General features: G+C 32.2%; 1 protein-coding gene across 1 annotated transcript in view; it reads right to left on the reverse strand.

Moving 5' to 3' along the window:
* LOC129989363 (A.superbus venom factor 1-like) overlaps positions 1-18,798 on the reverse strand; it is a 184,637-nt gene that overhangs the window by 147,355 nt on the left and 18,484 nt on the right. Inside the window, 5 exon segments of the mRNA XM_056097853.1 lie at positions 3,628-3,712; positions 6,052-6,094; positions 11,366-11,509; positions 15,527-15,597; positions 18,348-18,548. Of these exon segments, the coding sequence (XP_055953828.1) occupies positions 3,628-3,712; positions 6,052-6,094; positions 11,366-11,509; positions 15,527-15,597; positions 18,348-18,548 (544 nt within the window).

Genomic DNA, 18,798 nt, shown 5'->3' on the forward strand with positions numbered 1-18,798 from the left:
TATCGGCGATGAAAAAGTTGCTGTCTATGAAAATACTGGATGCACAAAATTGCCCACTAATTTCTGCACTGTCGTTGATTCTCAAAATTCTCTCAGTGACCGCATATTTCCCGATGTACGCACACAATACATAAATCATGCATGGCTGGCAGAAAGAGCCATTTTGGCAGCAAAAAATGTAGACGTCGACTATTTAAACTTCAAGATATAGCAATCGTTGCCAGGCGACTTGGTATCATACAAATTGATCGATACAATTTGCGATGCTAACGAAGCTGTAAATTATCCAACAGAGTTTTTGAACTCACTGGATTTGCCAGGCATGTCACCACACCTTCTACGACTGAAAGTTGAATCTCCGGTTATTTTACTTTGGAATTTGAACCCACAACGGCTGTGCAATGGCACGCGATTGGTCATTAAAAAATTGATGAAAAACGTTACCGAAGCCACCATTTTGAATGGCAAATTCCGAGCCGAAAATGTTTTGCTGCCACGAATTTCAATGATTCTCACAGACGTTCCAATTGAATTCAAACGCGTTCAATTTTTTATTAGATTGGCATTCGCAATGATAATCAATAAATCGCAATGTCAAACGATGTCTGTTTGCGGCTTAGATTTGGGCACACCATGTTTTTCACACGGACAATTATACGTTTCATGTTCTTGCGTGGGCAAACCATCGAGCATGTTTGTATTGGCTAAAGACGGACTAACAAAAAAATATCGTACACTCAATTGCTCTTCGAAATGAATATTGATTTTCTTTATTTCATTTTTATACTTTACGATAAAAAATATATTGCTTTTTTCACTTTATGTTCAACTTTTAAAAGATCAAACAACGGCGATCATCGTCTACAGAGCTCCATTCCTCTCATAAATCCCATCCCCACACACTTACAATATATTCGTTACTTTTTAATTATTAACCAAACTATTCACTAGAAATAATTTATATGGCAGAACAACGTTTGCCGGGTGAGCTAGTATTATATAATATCATGATACTACTGGAGTCTTGGCGTCGATGTGAAGTATTTGAAGACCTTTCAAAGATAAAAATTTCCATACAACAGTTTCTGTAGAAATTGCGTTTTGACAAGCAAAATGTTTTTGAAAAATCTAACCTTTACTAGAAGTCATTGTAAATGGCATGTAAAATGGAAACAAACTTTTCACAAATAATTTTAAGAGTTACAAATGGCATCTCATCGAAGAAACTCTACTTGCCTCTTATAGAATTTAGTCGTATTAGGTTCTAAATGAGCTATATTTGAATATACATTTTTTATGGGCTGAATATCTTCCCATCCACTTACAAATCTCCCATTTTTCTAATGAATAGTTACGTATGCAGGAAGCTTTAAACCGGGATTCGAACTTTTTTCATTTTAAAAAAAATGGTTGTGAAAAAAGTATTGTTTATTTTCAGTGTTGAATTATTGGAATGGCTTGGATTTGGATTTCCGTTCTGATACAGAATATTCTGCGACGGAACAGATTAAAATGTTCCCAGTGAAATAAGAAGTATTTCAATGCAGAAATTGTAGCTGACTGAGTTCAAACTAGCGATAAGCTGAAAAGGAGTGAAAGTATTAAAACTAGAAGTTAAATTTCATGGATGTTATCCACTTCTTTTGTTATAACTATAACTTACAGATTCTACAGATTTCTTTTGCTCAGGTTATTGGAATAAAATATACTTATTTCTTACGAATAACAATCACTTTATTAACACAAAGCATAGCACAGAGACATTCACTCACACATAATAGGTACAAGAACAGAACTACGCCGTAGCATTTTTAACATCACATCATAATATACTAAAATTCTGACATCATGCAGTGATGTAATGGAAGACCAGGCAGTGATCGCCGCATCACTTTCTTTCATATTCTCTCTTAAGTAAGGCTGTGATATCACAGGACCGATCAAGAGCAAATTTGTGAATAAGAAATAATTCAATGGCGCCGCAACATTTTTAATGTACAAGAAAATGTTTGGATGATGTGTCTCATCTATTAAAACGTCTCAGCTAAAATTGCTGGAGTTAAAGTGCAGGTCAGTAAAAATTGTGCTTTCTATTAAAATGTGACGAACTGTTAAAATATCTCCATAATTACCACATATAGGAGGCAGAAGTAAAAATCTCTGTGGCAAGCGAGTGTAACTGATACGTAGTCAAGATAAAATTACATCATAGCGCCTGTTTAGTTTAGAAGATCAATTGGCCAATAGTGGCTTAATAAAATGGAGCTTGTTGTTAGTCTCCATGTCCCATTAATTTTACCACTGGCGATAGTACCAGTGAATGATAGCTGTATGTATATCTTCATAAGAAAGACGTTGAGGCAAAATTATGCTCGCTGACTTGGCTGCTGTATTGCCTGGTACACTCGAGCAGTAGGCAACGCATGCGCAGAAAGCGACTGTTTTATCCTTGCCACACTTTCATAAGATAGGTTCAAGCAATTGGCTACAAATTGTAGTTTTGGCATCCCTGAATTTTCTTTTTCACTGCGTATCGTATTGAAATGATGGATATTTACACAAATAAACATGGTAAAATAAAAATAAAAGGGTCAACATTCCTAAATCTGGAAAATTATAGGAAAGAAATGGCAAATAAAATGAAAACACACACATACACACAACCTCGCATTAGAAAGAAGAAAGAACAAAACATGTCGAAATTAATCTATGAAAAGTAATCAATTTTTCCAAGCAAAAAAAAAAAACCGCCAAATTTTACAAACGCATGTGCGGTAAGAGAAAAATACAATACAGCGGTATGTTGCTGTCCTGTCTGGACAATTACTTGCCATTGACTGAACAGCATTTTTCGACCTTTCTACACATGCACTGACAACTGACGGTCTTCAAATTGGCCAAATATAAACCCAGCATATCTGCCAGTTCATTTCCAGCAATACCCACATGAGATAGAATCCAGGAAAACCAAACTCTAATATTTTTTAAACATAGAAGACGGTATATCTTCTTCACTTCCTGTAGGAGTGGATGATCAAGAGATGAAGAGTTTAGCGACCGAATGAATCCGTATAAATAATAGATTTATATATCTGATGTTCATCAATATATTTGAGGGCTAAGTAAATAGCAGTTAATTCCGATGTAAAAGCAGAGTTAAAAGGATGGAGTTTATGACTTACTATGAGATAACCGTGAACAAATGCGCAACCCATATGGTAAGATGATTTAGAAACATCCTTAAAAATTAGAATGGCGATTTCAATAGATCACCAAAATTCACAAGATTTAAAGAAATGTTATAAGATAAAAGGCCTAATTTCACGAAAATGCCAGCTCAAAATCGATTTATTTTTAAATGTAAGAAAGACGTGCTAACTGTTATTTGAAAGCTGATTTTATATTAATGCAATTTTATTTAATTCACTACCACAATCATTGTGATATGACATTATATTGAATATGCAGCATCAATTGATGTATGGATATCGAAAGATTTTAATTCCTTGCCCAGAATTAATTTTCAAAATTTTTTGACAATTTTACACAAATGGAAAAGTTTTTGCTTATACGAAAAAGAACAAAATTTTCCATTTATTCTTACATTCGTCACATTTAAGCACTTACTTCGCAGATACAGACAAAGAAATGGTGTCATGGGACTCCAAAATTATTTCAGGTGTTTTGAGATCGACGGTAAATGTTGGCAAAACTGAGAAATAAAAGAGAATAAGCTCAGAAAACATAGTTCTTAAAATCAGGCTTTTGTTAGTATACTAAAATTGAGAATGCTTTTATTTTCATTATTTTTTACTTTTTAGTTTTAAGTTGGAATGTGTTATAAAAATATTATGGAGTTTTGAAGCAATGTTTTTTTTTCAAATATACTATCAGGGGATATTGCTGGTCTCAAAGCATGAAAACAAAATTTTATTAACTTAAGCCGTTAAATGATATTTAAATTCTCAATGTATTAAAATAATTTATTACTGTTGAAAACACAAATAAAACGTATAAAATTTCTTAACACATCAGAAAGTGAGTGAAAAATCGATTACAAAATTCCATCTTCAAAAACATGTAACATGTTAAGACAAAAAAGCATGATAAATTCAACTATATGCTTTCTGCGACCAGCTATTCGCCTCTGTATTAATAATATTGATTTAGTCTTGCAATCAGTTTTGGTCAGTCAAATCTTTTCATGCCAAAGTAATGTTCTGTTCTAAATAGCACTTATATAACAGAACACTCAGGCTGATGTCATGATTTTCTTACGCCGTCAATATAAAAAATAGGGGGGGGGGGACAGACAAAAGATAATTGAATAAATATGCAAATATCATAAGCTTTTAAATTAAACAAATATTTGAAAAAATCGAAGAAGTGATTGGGTTAGAGAACACTGTTATGTTATCTCTCTATAGAAGATATAAATTGAAGAAGTTTTCAGATTTTTATCAGAAATGAGAGGATGAGGTGGCCTGGCGGCTTCGAAACAGGAGGTTTCAGAGATCGGTGCTACAGAAGAGCCGCCGTTTAAGCGGGTCTGCTGCATATTTAATCCGTCGGGGCCAAATGTCCCCCCAGTTGGTGTAGTGCAGAAGTTTGGAAAGTGGGTGGGCCATCTCAGATGTCATTTTCTCATCTGACCTCGGTTCAAAATAGCCTTACTGTTGCTTTAAAAATAGGACGTTTATATAATTAAACTAAACTCATGAATGGAGAAGGATAGAAACAAGCAATGATTTTTGACACCTCTAGATGTATTTAATAATTTGAATTTGAAATAAAAAAGGTGAAAAAATCCAAATAAGAAATTAAATATAAAATGTTGTCTGGATGGATTGGTGTTTTTGTTTTCCAAATTGTTTTAGTCATAAATTTAATGATAAATTTAAAAGCATAATTTTAGTGTGCAAAAGAATAATCCTTTTTTATTTTCATCATTTTATATTTTTTAATTTCTTAAAATAATTTTTTTTTTGTGAATGATGAATAGGTACCATAATTTCATCGAATTAATGGATTGACGGACAAATTTTCTGTATATATTAAAATATATTACTTTTATCGAGAACACGCAACTAGACAACTTTCACAACTCTAGCACATGCAGAGGTGAAAAAATCGATCTCATCCCTGGAACAGATTTGAATAAAACTAAATGCATTGAATCACTTTTATCACTTTATTGTAAATACAGCTTTTGGTGTCAAGAGTTAAGATTAGATTTAATACAAGGAAGAATCAGAAATATTTAATTTTCTAATCTGGAAAGTCTGACACAGAAATGCATAAAAAAGTTTTTAAGTATGTATCTGTACAAGTTATGAAATTAGAAAATGGTTTCCAAATTTCATGGAAAAATATAGAGTCAGAAAATTCGTTGGGGAGTGCAATTTTAACAAAAAAAATCTAAATAAATTGAAATTTTAATCACATTTATGAGATATTTTTCATTATAAGTAATTTTTTTGGCATTTTCTATTTTATAGTATTCCTCGTATCTATTTTTCCTTTTTTTGTCTTAAGCATTTATGATATTATCTTAATCTCATGTTTCTGATTTAAAAAATTATTTTCAATTTCCAGCGTATCTTTCCAGCGTAAAAAGCAAGATTTTTTAAATTTTTATAAATCTTTATTTTTATAATTTTTTATTACGCTTTATTATAGTTTTTGCAATTGCTCTTTTTTTCCTAAAATTTAGTACCAGATGAAACCCTTATATAAAATAAAAATTTTAATAAAATTAATTCAATAATTAAGGATTACTCTCTAAGAAAATTTAAATATTACCTTGTCACCAAAATATTAACTCTAATTCATGCGAAATTGAGCGAAAAATCTGTTACAAAATTGATAATATAAAAAAAAGTAAAATTAGTAAGGCCAGAAACATCCCAGTTGACCTTAAAACTTTAAAATATTTTATAGAAAGACTTGAAACACTAAAATAATTCCTTTTTTATGATATGAATTGATTCGGCAGACTTAAATGGATAATCATTGACAATAATAACATAAAAGTATAATTCCTTTCCTTACCATATTCTTGTAATTCAAAATGCACAGTAGTATTTTGGTCCAACTGAAATGAAGTAAAAAAATATATGCCATAAAAATTATCAACAAAAAAAAATCATAAAATAACATTCTGAAAAATTTAATTTTAACCAGGTTGTATAATTCTTTATGTTGCTTGAAATTTGCTGAACTACTGTTTATTTTGATAACCATAAATACTTATGCAAAGTTTCTCTATAAAAGATAGAACGTTTAATTAATTCCCAATTGAAATTATACTGCCCAACTTTCTATTTTCGATTTTAAAGGCAAAAATCATAAAATTTGTTTTATTCATTACAAGAGAGCTTTAAAAAATATTGTTTTTTAATTCCAGATTTGACCCTAATATATTACGGCAGATCGAAAAATCATTGATTTTTAAAAAAAATGTTGATCTATGAAATTGCAATAAAAGCGAAATCTCTCTATTGGTTTGAGTTGATGGATGTTATGATTGGTATGAGAGTTTGGATGTTATCAATTCCTTTATATTCTCCAGAGAGAGTATGTTCTTTGTTCCTTTATTTTCTACATAATTATCCAAAAAATTTTCTTCCTCTGCATTCTGCGTAATACCCTTAAAACTGTTCATCCTCTACATTCTGCATAATAACCTAAACACTTTCCTTCCTCTACATTCTCCATAATAACTAAAATACTTTTTTTCCCTCTACATTCTGCATAATAACCTAAATCTTTTCTTCCTCTACATTCTCCATAATAACCTAAACACTTTTCTTCCTCTATATTCTGCATAATAACATAAATATTTTTCTTCCTCTACATTCTCCATAATGACATAAATACTTTCCTTCCTCTACATTCTCCATTATACCGATACACTTTTCTTCCTCTACATTCTCAATAATAACCTAAAAAATTTTCTTTCTCTACATTTTCCATAATAACCTAAAAATTTTTCTTCCTCTACATTTTCCATAATAACCTAAAAATTTTTCTTTCTCTACATTTTCCATAATAACCTAAAAATTTTTCTTCCTCTACATTTTCCATAATAACCTAAATACTTTTCTTCCTCTACATTCTCCATAATAACTTAAACACTTCCCTTCCTCCACATTCTTTGTAATAACCTAAGCACTTTTCTTCTTCTACATTCACCATAATCTTTTCTTCCTCTACATTCTCCATAATAAGCTAAACACTTTTCTTCTAACAAAAAAATTTTTTACATTTGATTATTAATGGCTGTTTTCGATGGTTACTGACTAATAACGCAAAATTTATGATGTTTGATAATAAATTACTATTTATGTCATAAAATACTAAATTATTATTATTATTATTCAAAATCGAATAATTTAATTTTTTGTTTTTCAAACTGTCTAACAGATATTCTTTGTTTTTCATGCTTTTATGAAAAAAGAATTAGCTTAATAAATGATTTTTTTATAAAATAAGAAGGATAATAAATACGTTGTTTTACTTGTAGAAAGAAAGACTTTCTTCATATTTTGTATAAATTCTTTTTTAATGTACTGACGGAATATTATAGATGGTACAAGTAAACGGAAGTTACTGTGGTGCTAGAACCGCATTTATTGTAACACCACATTCATCTATGTACATTTTTTATGACCTAGCAATTTTTTAAAAATTATCAGATGTCTCTTTTGTGTTTAGGTGAAACCGAAACAATCGAATGGAGTTTGTGAAGCATTCGGCATAGATACCTCTTAAATTCATAAACTCATAAAAATAAATCATTTTAATAAATTATATTATATATAAATTGTTTCTTTGTAATGAAACAAAGCAACAATTTATATATAATTTGTTTGGAAATTCATTTACTCTAATAAAATTACTAAAATTACTTCTGGAATCGCATAAAAGATTGTTTTTAAAGTAATTACATGTTTGAGAACAATATTCACGCGCTCTACAATGGCATTATATACATTGTTTTGTGTCCTTTTTATTAATATTATGCAATTAAGAAGAAATTTAAAAAAAACAAAAAATAAATATAAATAGAATCGAATCCAAAATATTCTAATGCATCTTAATTTAGGTCTAAAGGTTTGAATTTCCTTTAAATTTCCATGCATTGTATTTGAGCTGAAAATCTAAGGAGATATTACTTAACGAACACTCAATATTTAGTAAAAATACAGTAAGAGTCGTTGTAAAGGATGTCCCAAAATAAATGCAAGATTCAAATTTGGCACCATTCATGCAGTAAAGTGGTGAAAACCTTATTAAAAAACCATTTGACAGCTGATAGTTTAGGGTTAGTAAAAAGGATACATTGCATGATAGAACTAAGTGTTTTCATTGTTGAATAATATTTTCAAAATAATGAAATTCTGGCTGCCACAGTTCGAAAATTTGAGAATTGATCCCCTAGAACGTGGGATTTAACACCACTGGATTTCTTTTTATGGGGTTATTTGAAGTCAAAGTTCAATAAGCTCACAAGCACGCATGCAATGCAGAAAGAAATTCAACACTGCATCATAGGGTTCGAACACACTTATCCAAAATGGTCATGGAAAATTTCGGCAAAAAGAGTGCGCATGTGCCAGCGAAAACCATGGAGGCCATTTGCCCTATGCGTTATTCTATACAAAAGCCTATCATCTGTACTTTACGATTCAATAAAAATATAGCAATTTAAAGAAAACAAACTGTGTTTTTTATTCAAATTTCGCCCTAACACGTTGTTCTATCGTGTAATGCTCTATTTTTATCAATCCTAAACTATCAGCTGTCAAATGGTTTTTTAATAGGGTTCCAGTACTTTATTGCACAAATGGTGGTAAGTTCAAATTTTATGTTAAGTTTGGGATACCCTTTAAAAATATTCAAATAATGTATCGTTTTAAACTCAAAACTGAGTCAAGTGTATTTGTCTCCCGTTACGGCCTTGAAGTAATTTATATTTATAAACTTGTTAATGCAATTGTAATGATCGCAAACTTCCGGAAAAATAAATAAAAAAAACCCTATGCAACGGAAAAAGGCAATGCCCATGGAACAGTATATGTAATAACGATAACTGGAATTCTAGAGTTATGGACACAATTAGATTGATGGAGGTCTACAAGGCGGAAATTTTCAAATTTTTAGGCGATTACATTTTTTTTTTGGAACGTATTGGATTTCGTAAACGAGAAAATTATCAGTATATAATAATGTTACGAATTTGTAATGTTGCTTCCCAGCATGGTTAGTTTCATCTTAGGGAAGAAGATTTTACGATCAGTTCTATCAGATGCTGATCGGATGGCGAACGGATGCTAGAACAGTGACCTCCGACCTTGGCGACTAACTTGGCGACGAATTTGGTAACTTTAATGACAAAATGCATGACATTGTTATAAACCTGTAATTTTGCTTCCCATCACGAACAGTTTAATCGTAAGAAAGACCGTTGTACGATATGTCCTGTGCGGGCTGAGCGGATGCCGTGTCAATGACCTCAGAGCTTGGTGACAAACTTGACGACTTGGCGACGAATTTGGCGACAAAATGGATAATGTTAGAAAGTTCGAGAATTTTTACGATCCATCCACTAGGAACTAAGATGCATCCAGATGCGCCCTGATTGGTCTAGAAGTTTCTAGCTTCGCCTCCCGAGCACTATAAAAGGCCGGCACTCTCAAGCTGTGTGTGTCGAATAGTCGGTGTCGCCGACAAGTAACGAGTCTTCGAGATGATAGTGAAGAAACAGCGGAGTTGCAAAGTTGTGTGGAGCGAGTACTGATCTACTGTGTGCCGAATATTGTTATCTACTGTGGAGGCAACGTCGTATCTTTTGTGTACAGAGAGTTGTGAAAAGTAGTGAATCGGCAGCTAAAGCGAGAAGAGACAGTGAGAAGTTCAGCCGTTGGAGAGACCGTAGAGCGAAGCTCCGAGGAACCCTTCTCCTGCTGGATTTTGTCTAGCCGCTTCGTGTGCTATGGACGATTACTACTTGTGGGCTACGGTCGTTTGTAGAGGGCTACTGTGCGCTGTCCTGTGTTCTCATCGGCTGTAAATATTTGTCGTCTGTGTATTCGTCATCTTTTTGTATTCGTGTCTTCGTGTAAATAAACGTCGTCGTTGTTTTTTACTGAGGCCTGCTGATTGTGAGTTTTCACACCATACCACTCCCACTATCCAAAAGATCCTGGCGATAGAAGAGAAATCGGTAACAATATTGATATCTTCAAGAATTTTGGCAATAAAACTAATAGGAGATGAGAGATGGGTGTTCAGGAGAAAATTTTCTCTGCCCTGCTCGGGAAACTATAAAAGGCGACAATCCAAGCTGAAGACAGTCTTCGATAGGTTTAAAGTAACATAGCGAGTCAACGGTGAATAGTTGGATCAGTCCAGCGAAGCGCAAGCGTTAAGTGGAGCTCGAGCGTTTGGTGAATTGAGCTGTGTGTTGAGACCTGGTGTTTATAACAGAAGCAGCAGCAAGTCATTTGTGGAGTAGCCAGTCGTGTAGTAGTGACTCGTCAGTTGGAGACAGTTGAGATTTGCAGATGTTTGGAGAGACCGGAGAGAGTAGCTACGTAGATTACCACCTCCGGCTGAATTCTATCTGCGCGTTTTGTGTGCTTGATTGTTGTTAGTTACCGATTAATACTTGTGGACTATTGTTTGCTGTAAGCGTGCTGCTGTGTATTGCGTGTGTACGTCTCAGCTGTGTTTTGTCGTCTGCGTCTTCGTGTTTCATAAACATCGTCATTTGCTATTGAGGCTTATTAATTGTTTTGCACCATACATTCACTACAAATGAACCCATTGACTTAGCGGAGGAAGTTCCGTAATAATGTTCAACTGAGTAAAAATGAAAATCCGTTTTAATAACAAGAGTAAGGTACCTCTGTTTACATGCAAAATTATAAGTTTTGTGAATCATTGCCGTTAAAAAGGAGAATATAGCGATTTGAAGAAACAATGAAATGTGTCTAAATTTTTCATTACAAAAATAAAAAATGCACAAATGTATTGCCACAAATCATATAAAATGAATGTGAATACCTATTTTAAAAATATACGACAGTAAAAATACGAAAAATACGATAGTAAAAATATACGACAGCTAAATTAGTTAAATAAGTATCATAATATTTATGATACTAATTTAGCTGTCGTACACATTTTATAAAATTTTAAATTTTAAAATGGTATGAAAAGTTTTTACTTTGCATTATTATATGCAGAAGTTATCCGAGGAAACTCCAAAATTTCAGCTCATTATTAATTAATTCAGATTTTAAAAACTAACATCCACAGAGATACATTCAATTTTATTAGCAGTAAATATATATAATACCTCATGTCCATATAGTACAGTAGCTGACCATTCTCCAAGTCGTGGGTAATTTGGGAATTCATAGGTGAAATCAACAAATGATCTTGGAAATCTTTGTAATTTCTTATTAAAAATTGTTTCATCAACGATAATGTTGATAGGGTCCTGAAAAATTAGAAAATTAGCAGGAAATTAGGAAGAAAATTATCATATTAAAAGCAAAACAAAAATTCATTTAAATATTTTCAGTAAATATAAATTATATTTTTTCAAAAATTGGGGGTCAATAATAATCAGCCCCCCATTTTAAATTACTTTTAATACTTGGAGTATCAATATTCATATTGGAATATTTTTCAGAAAGTTTATGGCCATATGAGAATGATCAAACAAGGAAACAATTTATTATTCAAGGAAACAAACAGCTATCATAGCTGCAACCATCAACCAACGCTACCGAAAATTCATTGACTTTATTTGAAATTGATGTTGTTTGACATACGAACATAAAATGTTTCAAAATGCAATTATTACAAATGTTCAAACTGTAAATGATTATTCAGTTTTGAAAAAAGAATCAACATATCACTGTGTATATAATCATGATCAAATGCATTAGTTATATTAGAATTTTAAAAATTGGTCGCTAAATGTTTGTAACAAAACAATAAATTAACATAAAGCAGAAAGAGTGTCCTCCATCAATTTCATCGTATTCTCTGACAATACCACTGCTTGTTTTCAATTCTCTTTCGAAAAGGACAGCATCTTTTGAACATAGCGTGGGAATGGGTGGCGATGAAAGACGTAAATCCTTCAAGGTCAAGGCAAATCCATAGGAACGAGCCTTCCCTCATCCGACTTCCGCATATTGTGATGCGGTATATAACATTTTAAGTACTGTACTATAATAGAGAAAATCTAGCCTGGATTTTAAATATCTTCCTTTTAGGAGATTAGGTCGAATTTTTAATACAGGTTTACTATTCTAATCATAAAACAGCATACCAAATTTCCCTTATCTATGTTATCGCGCATTTATGAGTTACCGCATTCATATACATATTAATAAACAGATAGGCAAATGATGACGCAGCAGATAAATTTCAAAAAATAATATATTTCTACATTTTTTATTGTAGAATTAGGCAGAAAATTTCCTTTATGTAGCTCTTCATAATTTTCTGTTATGTTTTTACATGCTGACGGACATATCACCGTACGATACTATATACATAGTACATTGCTGGTGATTTTTTTTCATCGGTTTCAGGGACCGTATGATGACGCACAAGGACAAACAGATGAAAAGTTTTTCGGCAGTATTTGTTCACAATTTTACAGAAGTCTGTAAATTTGGTGTTAGGAATCCTCTTTCTCAAAGCGCTTCTGAATTATCAAGTTCAGAGACAGAAAGATTAATTCTAAAAATATGTTTTCCAGAATGAGGGAGATCTAAAATATGAAGATTCATCAAAGATAGAAGATCAAATTTGCAGTAGGTCGTGGGCGAATATTTTGACCATAGCAATTCTTCTTTATGTACTTAGTGTAAAGGTCATTTTACACTCGGCTAGTGGGCAGCGCATGCGTAGAAAGACTGAAAAATGCTGTTCGGTCCAAGGCAAATACTTGTTCCGACGGAACAACATCCCACAGTATTGTTTTTTTTAAGCATGCGTTTGTAGAATTTGACGGGTTTCTTTTTTGACGTGAAAAAATTGATTACTTATTATAGCTTATCCCTATATAACGAGCGATTCACATAACGAGCAAAACGGAATGTAAAAAAGTAACTCGCTTAGCGAGGGAAGATTCGCAGAACGAAAGAGGAGGAGACACTGTGACGTTATATGCTGGATTGGGTCGTATTAGTTTGTGTTGAAAATTTACTTGAAAAGAACTTTAGTATTTACAAAGAAGAAATATTAGCCTGATAGTGTAGTAGAAGGCGTCTCCGAGGAGTTCCACCCACAAGAGCATGTGGAGCGTATTCGACGGGATTTTGTCTCATGATAATAGGGAAGTGTGATATCTACTAGGGATGACGAATATTTTACGAGCGGTTATTACGTATATCAAAAAGTCACAAATACCAGTGATCAATACTTTTCAAAGAGGGGTGTGATTAAAATTCTTGATACCATCTTTCTGGTGTCATTTCGATTACAGGTTTTGGATCACGATAGAAAGTAACAATCGATACGATATCACTGAAATTTACCGGAGCGGTGACTTCACTGTAAAGTAACAATCGATACGATCTGTCCAATGGAAGCTCTCGAACAAAACAGATAAGGAAAAATCTGTGAATGGATTGAAAAGTGAACGAACCAGTTATTGGAATTATCGTATCATTGAATTGCATATCACTGAATTTTTTCGGAGCGGTGACTTCACTGGAAAGTGTGCAGTCACCGCTCCACTTCATGAGAGTAACCTTGACTTTCCGATATTCGCATTTGATGATGCACTATTCCATACAAATCCTTTTTAATTGCTTGTGACTTGACTTTGCATATATTCCGTTTAATGCTGCGCCATCTATTGGTACAATATAGAACTAAAGTAAACAATTTAAAGAAATGACATATATATTTAATTCAAATTTTTCAGAAAATGGTTTACTCCAATAAAGAAATTAAATAAATAGTTTTGAAAAAAAAAATCAAATTTAAGAAGTAAGCTGAAATAGATAAATTAATTCAATCACAAGTTACTTAAATTAGTAAATTAAGTATTAATTACAATTAATAAATTTTATATTTAATATTAATAATTTTCAATTAATAATATGATTGAAATAACAGATATTTGGAACAAATATTTAAAAATAACAATAGCAAAATTATTTGCTATTCAAAAATTCGTGGATTATGCATCTCTAATATCTACTATCTGTTAAAGCAACCACGCTATATCTAGATATCCGCTTGTTCAGATGCCTTTTATAGTTTCAATATATATATGTATATATTCTAAATGACTTTCATGAGAAACTGCCCCGCCCGCATTTGTGATTCTCTTCGGGGGGGGGGAGTATTGTACCACTCATGAAACAAGGTTTAATTCTGTAACGGTGAGCAACAACAAAATATTCCAATCCCCGAAAATTACAATTTTAATATGAGACATCACATAATTTCAGCTGAAATAACACTGTTTTTAACTGGAAACATTTATAATCTTTCTATGTATTGACAGTTCTCTGTATAATTGATTCCCATCTGCATGTAAATCGCATAATGCTTGAGGTAACACCCATTCTACTGAAGTTTTGGACAGAACGGTCTATTACTTTAAGATTCTCTTTAATTGTTCAATAGCGAATCTACAATCATTCTTATAATCAAAAAGAAATCCGGGTAGACAAACTTAACTGAAACAGAGAACAAAAAAATCAGTCTCGAATTATTTCTAAAGTATTTCAAAGACAAAATAATACGCCTCTCTAAATAAACATTTTTGTGAAACAAGTACTACATTTTACTACTTACACATCGCTAAAATCTAGCTGTACACAGCACTGATAACATCTCAATATCTAGCAATGCTCAATCAATGATCCACTATTGAAGTATAAAGTGTTGGTTGCATTGATTGATGATAGTTCAGCACTGGAAATAAAGATTATGGCGGTGGAAAATAGCAATTAAAAATGAAAAGCGGTTATTCTACCCATCTCATAGTGGATTACATCATCCATATGATTAATAATACCTCACCATCGAAGAATTATAAAAAGTTTAAGTCAATGTGAAAATTATATTGTCTCAATATGCTGCCAGAATTAGGTTTCTAACCTTCATATTTTTGTATTTTTTGTTGAGAAAAGGCACGTATAAAAATCCATGGAACATCAGTTGGAAGGTTCAAGAGCCAGTCAGTATACATACATTTTTCTGAAAATCAGTTGCGTATTGCGACTTTCTAGTTGAAGTTAAACTTTTGAGTAGCTAGAGTATTCGAATTGAAGTTTCTTTTATCTATCAAAAGAACTAGTCAACCCTTAAATTCCATTTTTTTGCAATTAAATTACTTTTTAAAAGTGCATTTTATATCATTCAAGCTTATCGACTTAAAGTAAATGTCTTCTAAATTTTCCAATGAATAAATAAACATCACAGATACGGAAAACTAACAACTAATTATATGAATAAGTTGCAATAATATGAATCATACCCTAATTTGAAGTTTGAATGGTTTATCAGAAGGCAATCCGTCTTCATTAAGAGAAATGATTCGAACAAAGACTGAAAAAAAAGAAAGCTTATTTAAATATGTGTACTTTAGTTTGCAGTATAATAAAAAGTGAAATAAAAAATAAAATTTTTTCAAAAGTAACTTTTAAAAAATTATTAGCATAGTAAATAGCAGACATATTATTTTAACTTTTTAATTTTGAGATAAAAAATTTCTCTAACTCTTTACCAGGTGGCACTATCGATTGGAATTAAAATTTGATTTAAATCGCTGTTATCTGAAGATATAAAAACAGTGTGTTGTTCTCAAAAATACATATACATAATAAATTTTTTAGACCTCCAGCATATTAGAGAAAGTGAGCGAAAAATCGATTGCAACATTACATCTTTAGTTAAAACAAGTCAAGTTTTATAGAATTGTTCAGAAATAATAGGAATAAGCAAACATAATTATCACAAGTGAACGGGATAATTGCTCATTCTTTATAAAATCCAGCAGAAAATAAAAGTTAACTTTGAAACAAATAAATAAAAATAATCAGTATCCGCAAACATGATTATCATACCAAAATGAGCTAATCGTTTTTTCGCTGAATAAGCTTTTTTCAAATTCTAAATATTTTTCTTTTAGACATCGTTTGTAGCAGGATTTTTCAAAGAACACATGAGAGTTAAAAGGTGGCAGGTAAATAGGCAGCTACAGTTACAGAATTTCAGCATTCACAACTTTCTTTAAATATAAGTATTATTACAAATCTGTAATTTTGCTTCCTAGCACGATTAGTTCTACCGAAGGAAAGACCGTTTTACGATCAACATTTAACAGAGCTGATCATAAAACGATCTTTCCTTCGGTAGAACTAACTCGTGCTGGAAGCAAAATTGCAGATTCGTATCAGTGATTCCCGGACTTGGTGACCATTTGGCGACTTTGGTGACAAAATAGATGATACTAGAATCTTTAAGAATTTTGGCGATAGAGTCAATAGGAGCTGGGATATGTTTGATTGTTCGAAAATCTTCTCTGCCCTGCTTCAGAAACTATGAAAGGACGGCAGTTGAACCCGAAGATAGTAATCGGAAGGTTTATAAACGCATAGCTAGTCAATAGAGAATTAATTGGATCAGTCCTACAAAGTGCAAACGCTGAGTGCAGTTCAAGCGATTTGTGAATTGAGCTGTGAGCTGAATGTTGGATTTTATTATAGAAACAGCATCGAGTCGCTTGAGGAGTAGTCAGTGATGTAGTTGTGAATCGGCAGTTGGATACAGCTAAAGCGAGGAGACAGTGGAGAAGTGTAGGCTCTTGGAGAGACCGTAGAGAGCAACTACGTAGATTTCCTCCTCTTGTTGAATTCTGTCTGGCCATTTTGTGTGCTGTGGTTGTTATTACTACCGATTACTACTTATCGACTACTGTTTGTTCTAGTGTGCTTCTGTGTATTGCGTGTGTAAGTCTTGGCTGTGTTTTGTCTTCTGCATATTCGTGTCTGTAACTTACATAATTGTAACAAAACATAAATGTAAATGTTGTCTCTCTTCGTAAAGAAGAAAGATTCAAAAAGCACTAATTTTTAGATTTACGCTAGCCCAGCATCAAAGCGAATTCGTTCTACTCCAAAGTTTGTGAAGGTAAGAAAAAACCGTATGAAAGGTAGCAACTTCTTATCTTTCTGAGATGGATTTGACTTTTTTTTCTTTCTTTTCATGCAAAAAATTTCTTTCGTGATCGGGGAATTTGAATATAAAAAATAAAGAGTTAATTCTGATAAATAAAAATCGATTGAAAAGTAAATATTAATTCTTTTGTGAATAAACAAGGAAGTAACCCATAAGCTCTAGAGAATTTTAGTACTATTATTGGGCTGCAATTCAATAAATCTGTATAAAAACAGGCAATGAATGAGAGCAAAATAATCTCAAATAGACACAGCACACTGGCGAGTATCCAACCTAATATGGCCGGCGGATAGACCGGAGTTTTGTGAACTCATTTCTTTGCCCACCAATACTAGAAGACGAAGTTTTTATATCAAAACTCACTGTTATAATACGTATTTTCTCACTTGTAAAATACTAAGCCCCCCATTGATCTCAAGTCACGTAGAATGTGCGAACGAGGCTAAATCATAGAAGCGGTTACCGGTAATGTTTCGAGTTAAAATAGAAGACTCTGTACTGATAATTTATATATGTTTATATAATGCACTGCACGCTTCAAAAATTCATTAGAGAAAAAGTTTGCTAAAGGATATAATCTGTTCACATTTTAACATGGATATTGCAAAGTCTAACTTAAATGCAGGGAACATAAACAAAACATAAATGTAAATCGTAGGCGTAATTCTTAAGAAAATTGTCTCAAACCGATTTTATTTTTCCCCGATAAATGATAACACATACATAGAAAGGTTAACCTAAGATAAGAGTCAAAATTTAAAGTTTTTAGTTTTTGAAAAAGTCCTTGATAGATTACTGATTTTGTGTTTTAGCCTGCTTCCAATGCAACGCCTTGCCCTCCTCTTTTAATTGCGATAAAAAAATCATACCGAATAGTGCGGATGCCGGATAGTCGCGAACTGGATACTCGGGAGTGTAATGTACTTTGATAAAAGCTAGTTAAAGATCAATAATTTTTATAAAAATTTACATCAAGTCAAGCATCTTCTTCCAGAATGTGAAAGTTCTAGATACAACAATCTGCCCTACAGAGCATATTTAATGATTTTTGTTCTCTTTGTTGCAATTAGTGATGGTTTCCAATTTACGAATGCTATCAAGTGAATGTAATAACTTACCCTTTTCTCTTGGCTTGTAGATTGGTTTATCGGTTTGAAGGAAAACATATCCAACTTCGTTAGTGATGGGAACTGGAATTTTTTTGAGAAAATTTTCGCTTTTAACTGTCAGAAGCACAAGTTTTTTCGGACTCGGGCTGGATAAAAAGTTAGGAGGAAAGGCAGAAGAGTTCAAGCGAATTTTTAATAATTCAGGTTTATCTGTAATTAAAAAATGATACAAGAATTTTAATTTTCCAATATTTAATTCATTCAGACAAAAAAAAGATAGATATAATAAATCTCTCAAAAAAGATGTAACATTTTTTTTTTACAATGTAGATTTGAGTTTATAGACAAAAACCTGAAGCATGTTGAATTTTAATTGTACCCGTGTTTTATGTCCTTCAATGCGTATCATTCGTGAATGCGCTTAATCTTGAAATTCTTTTATATTGTTTGAATTTCAAAA

This window comes from Argiope bruennichi, chromosome 10, assembly GCF_947563725.1.
Source record: "Argiope bruennichi chromosome 10, qqArgBrue1.1, whole genome shotgun sequence".
Lineage (NCBI taxonomy): Eukaryota > Metazoa > Arthropoda > Arachnida > Araneae > Araneidae > Argiope > Argiope bruennichi.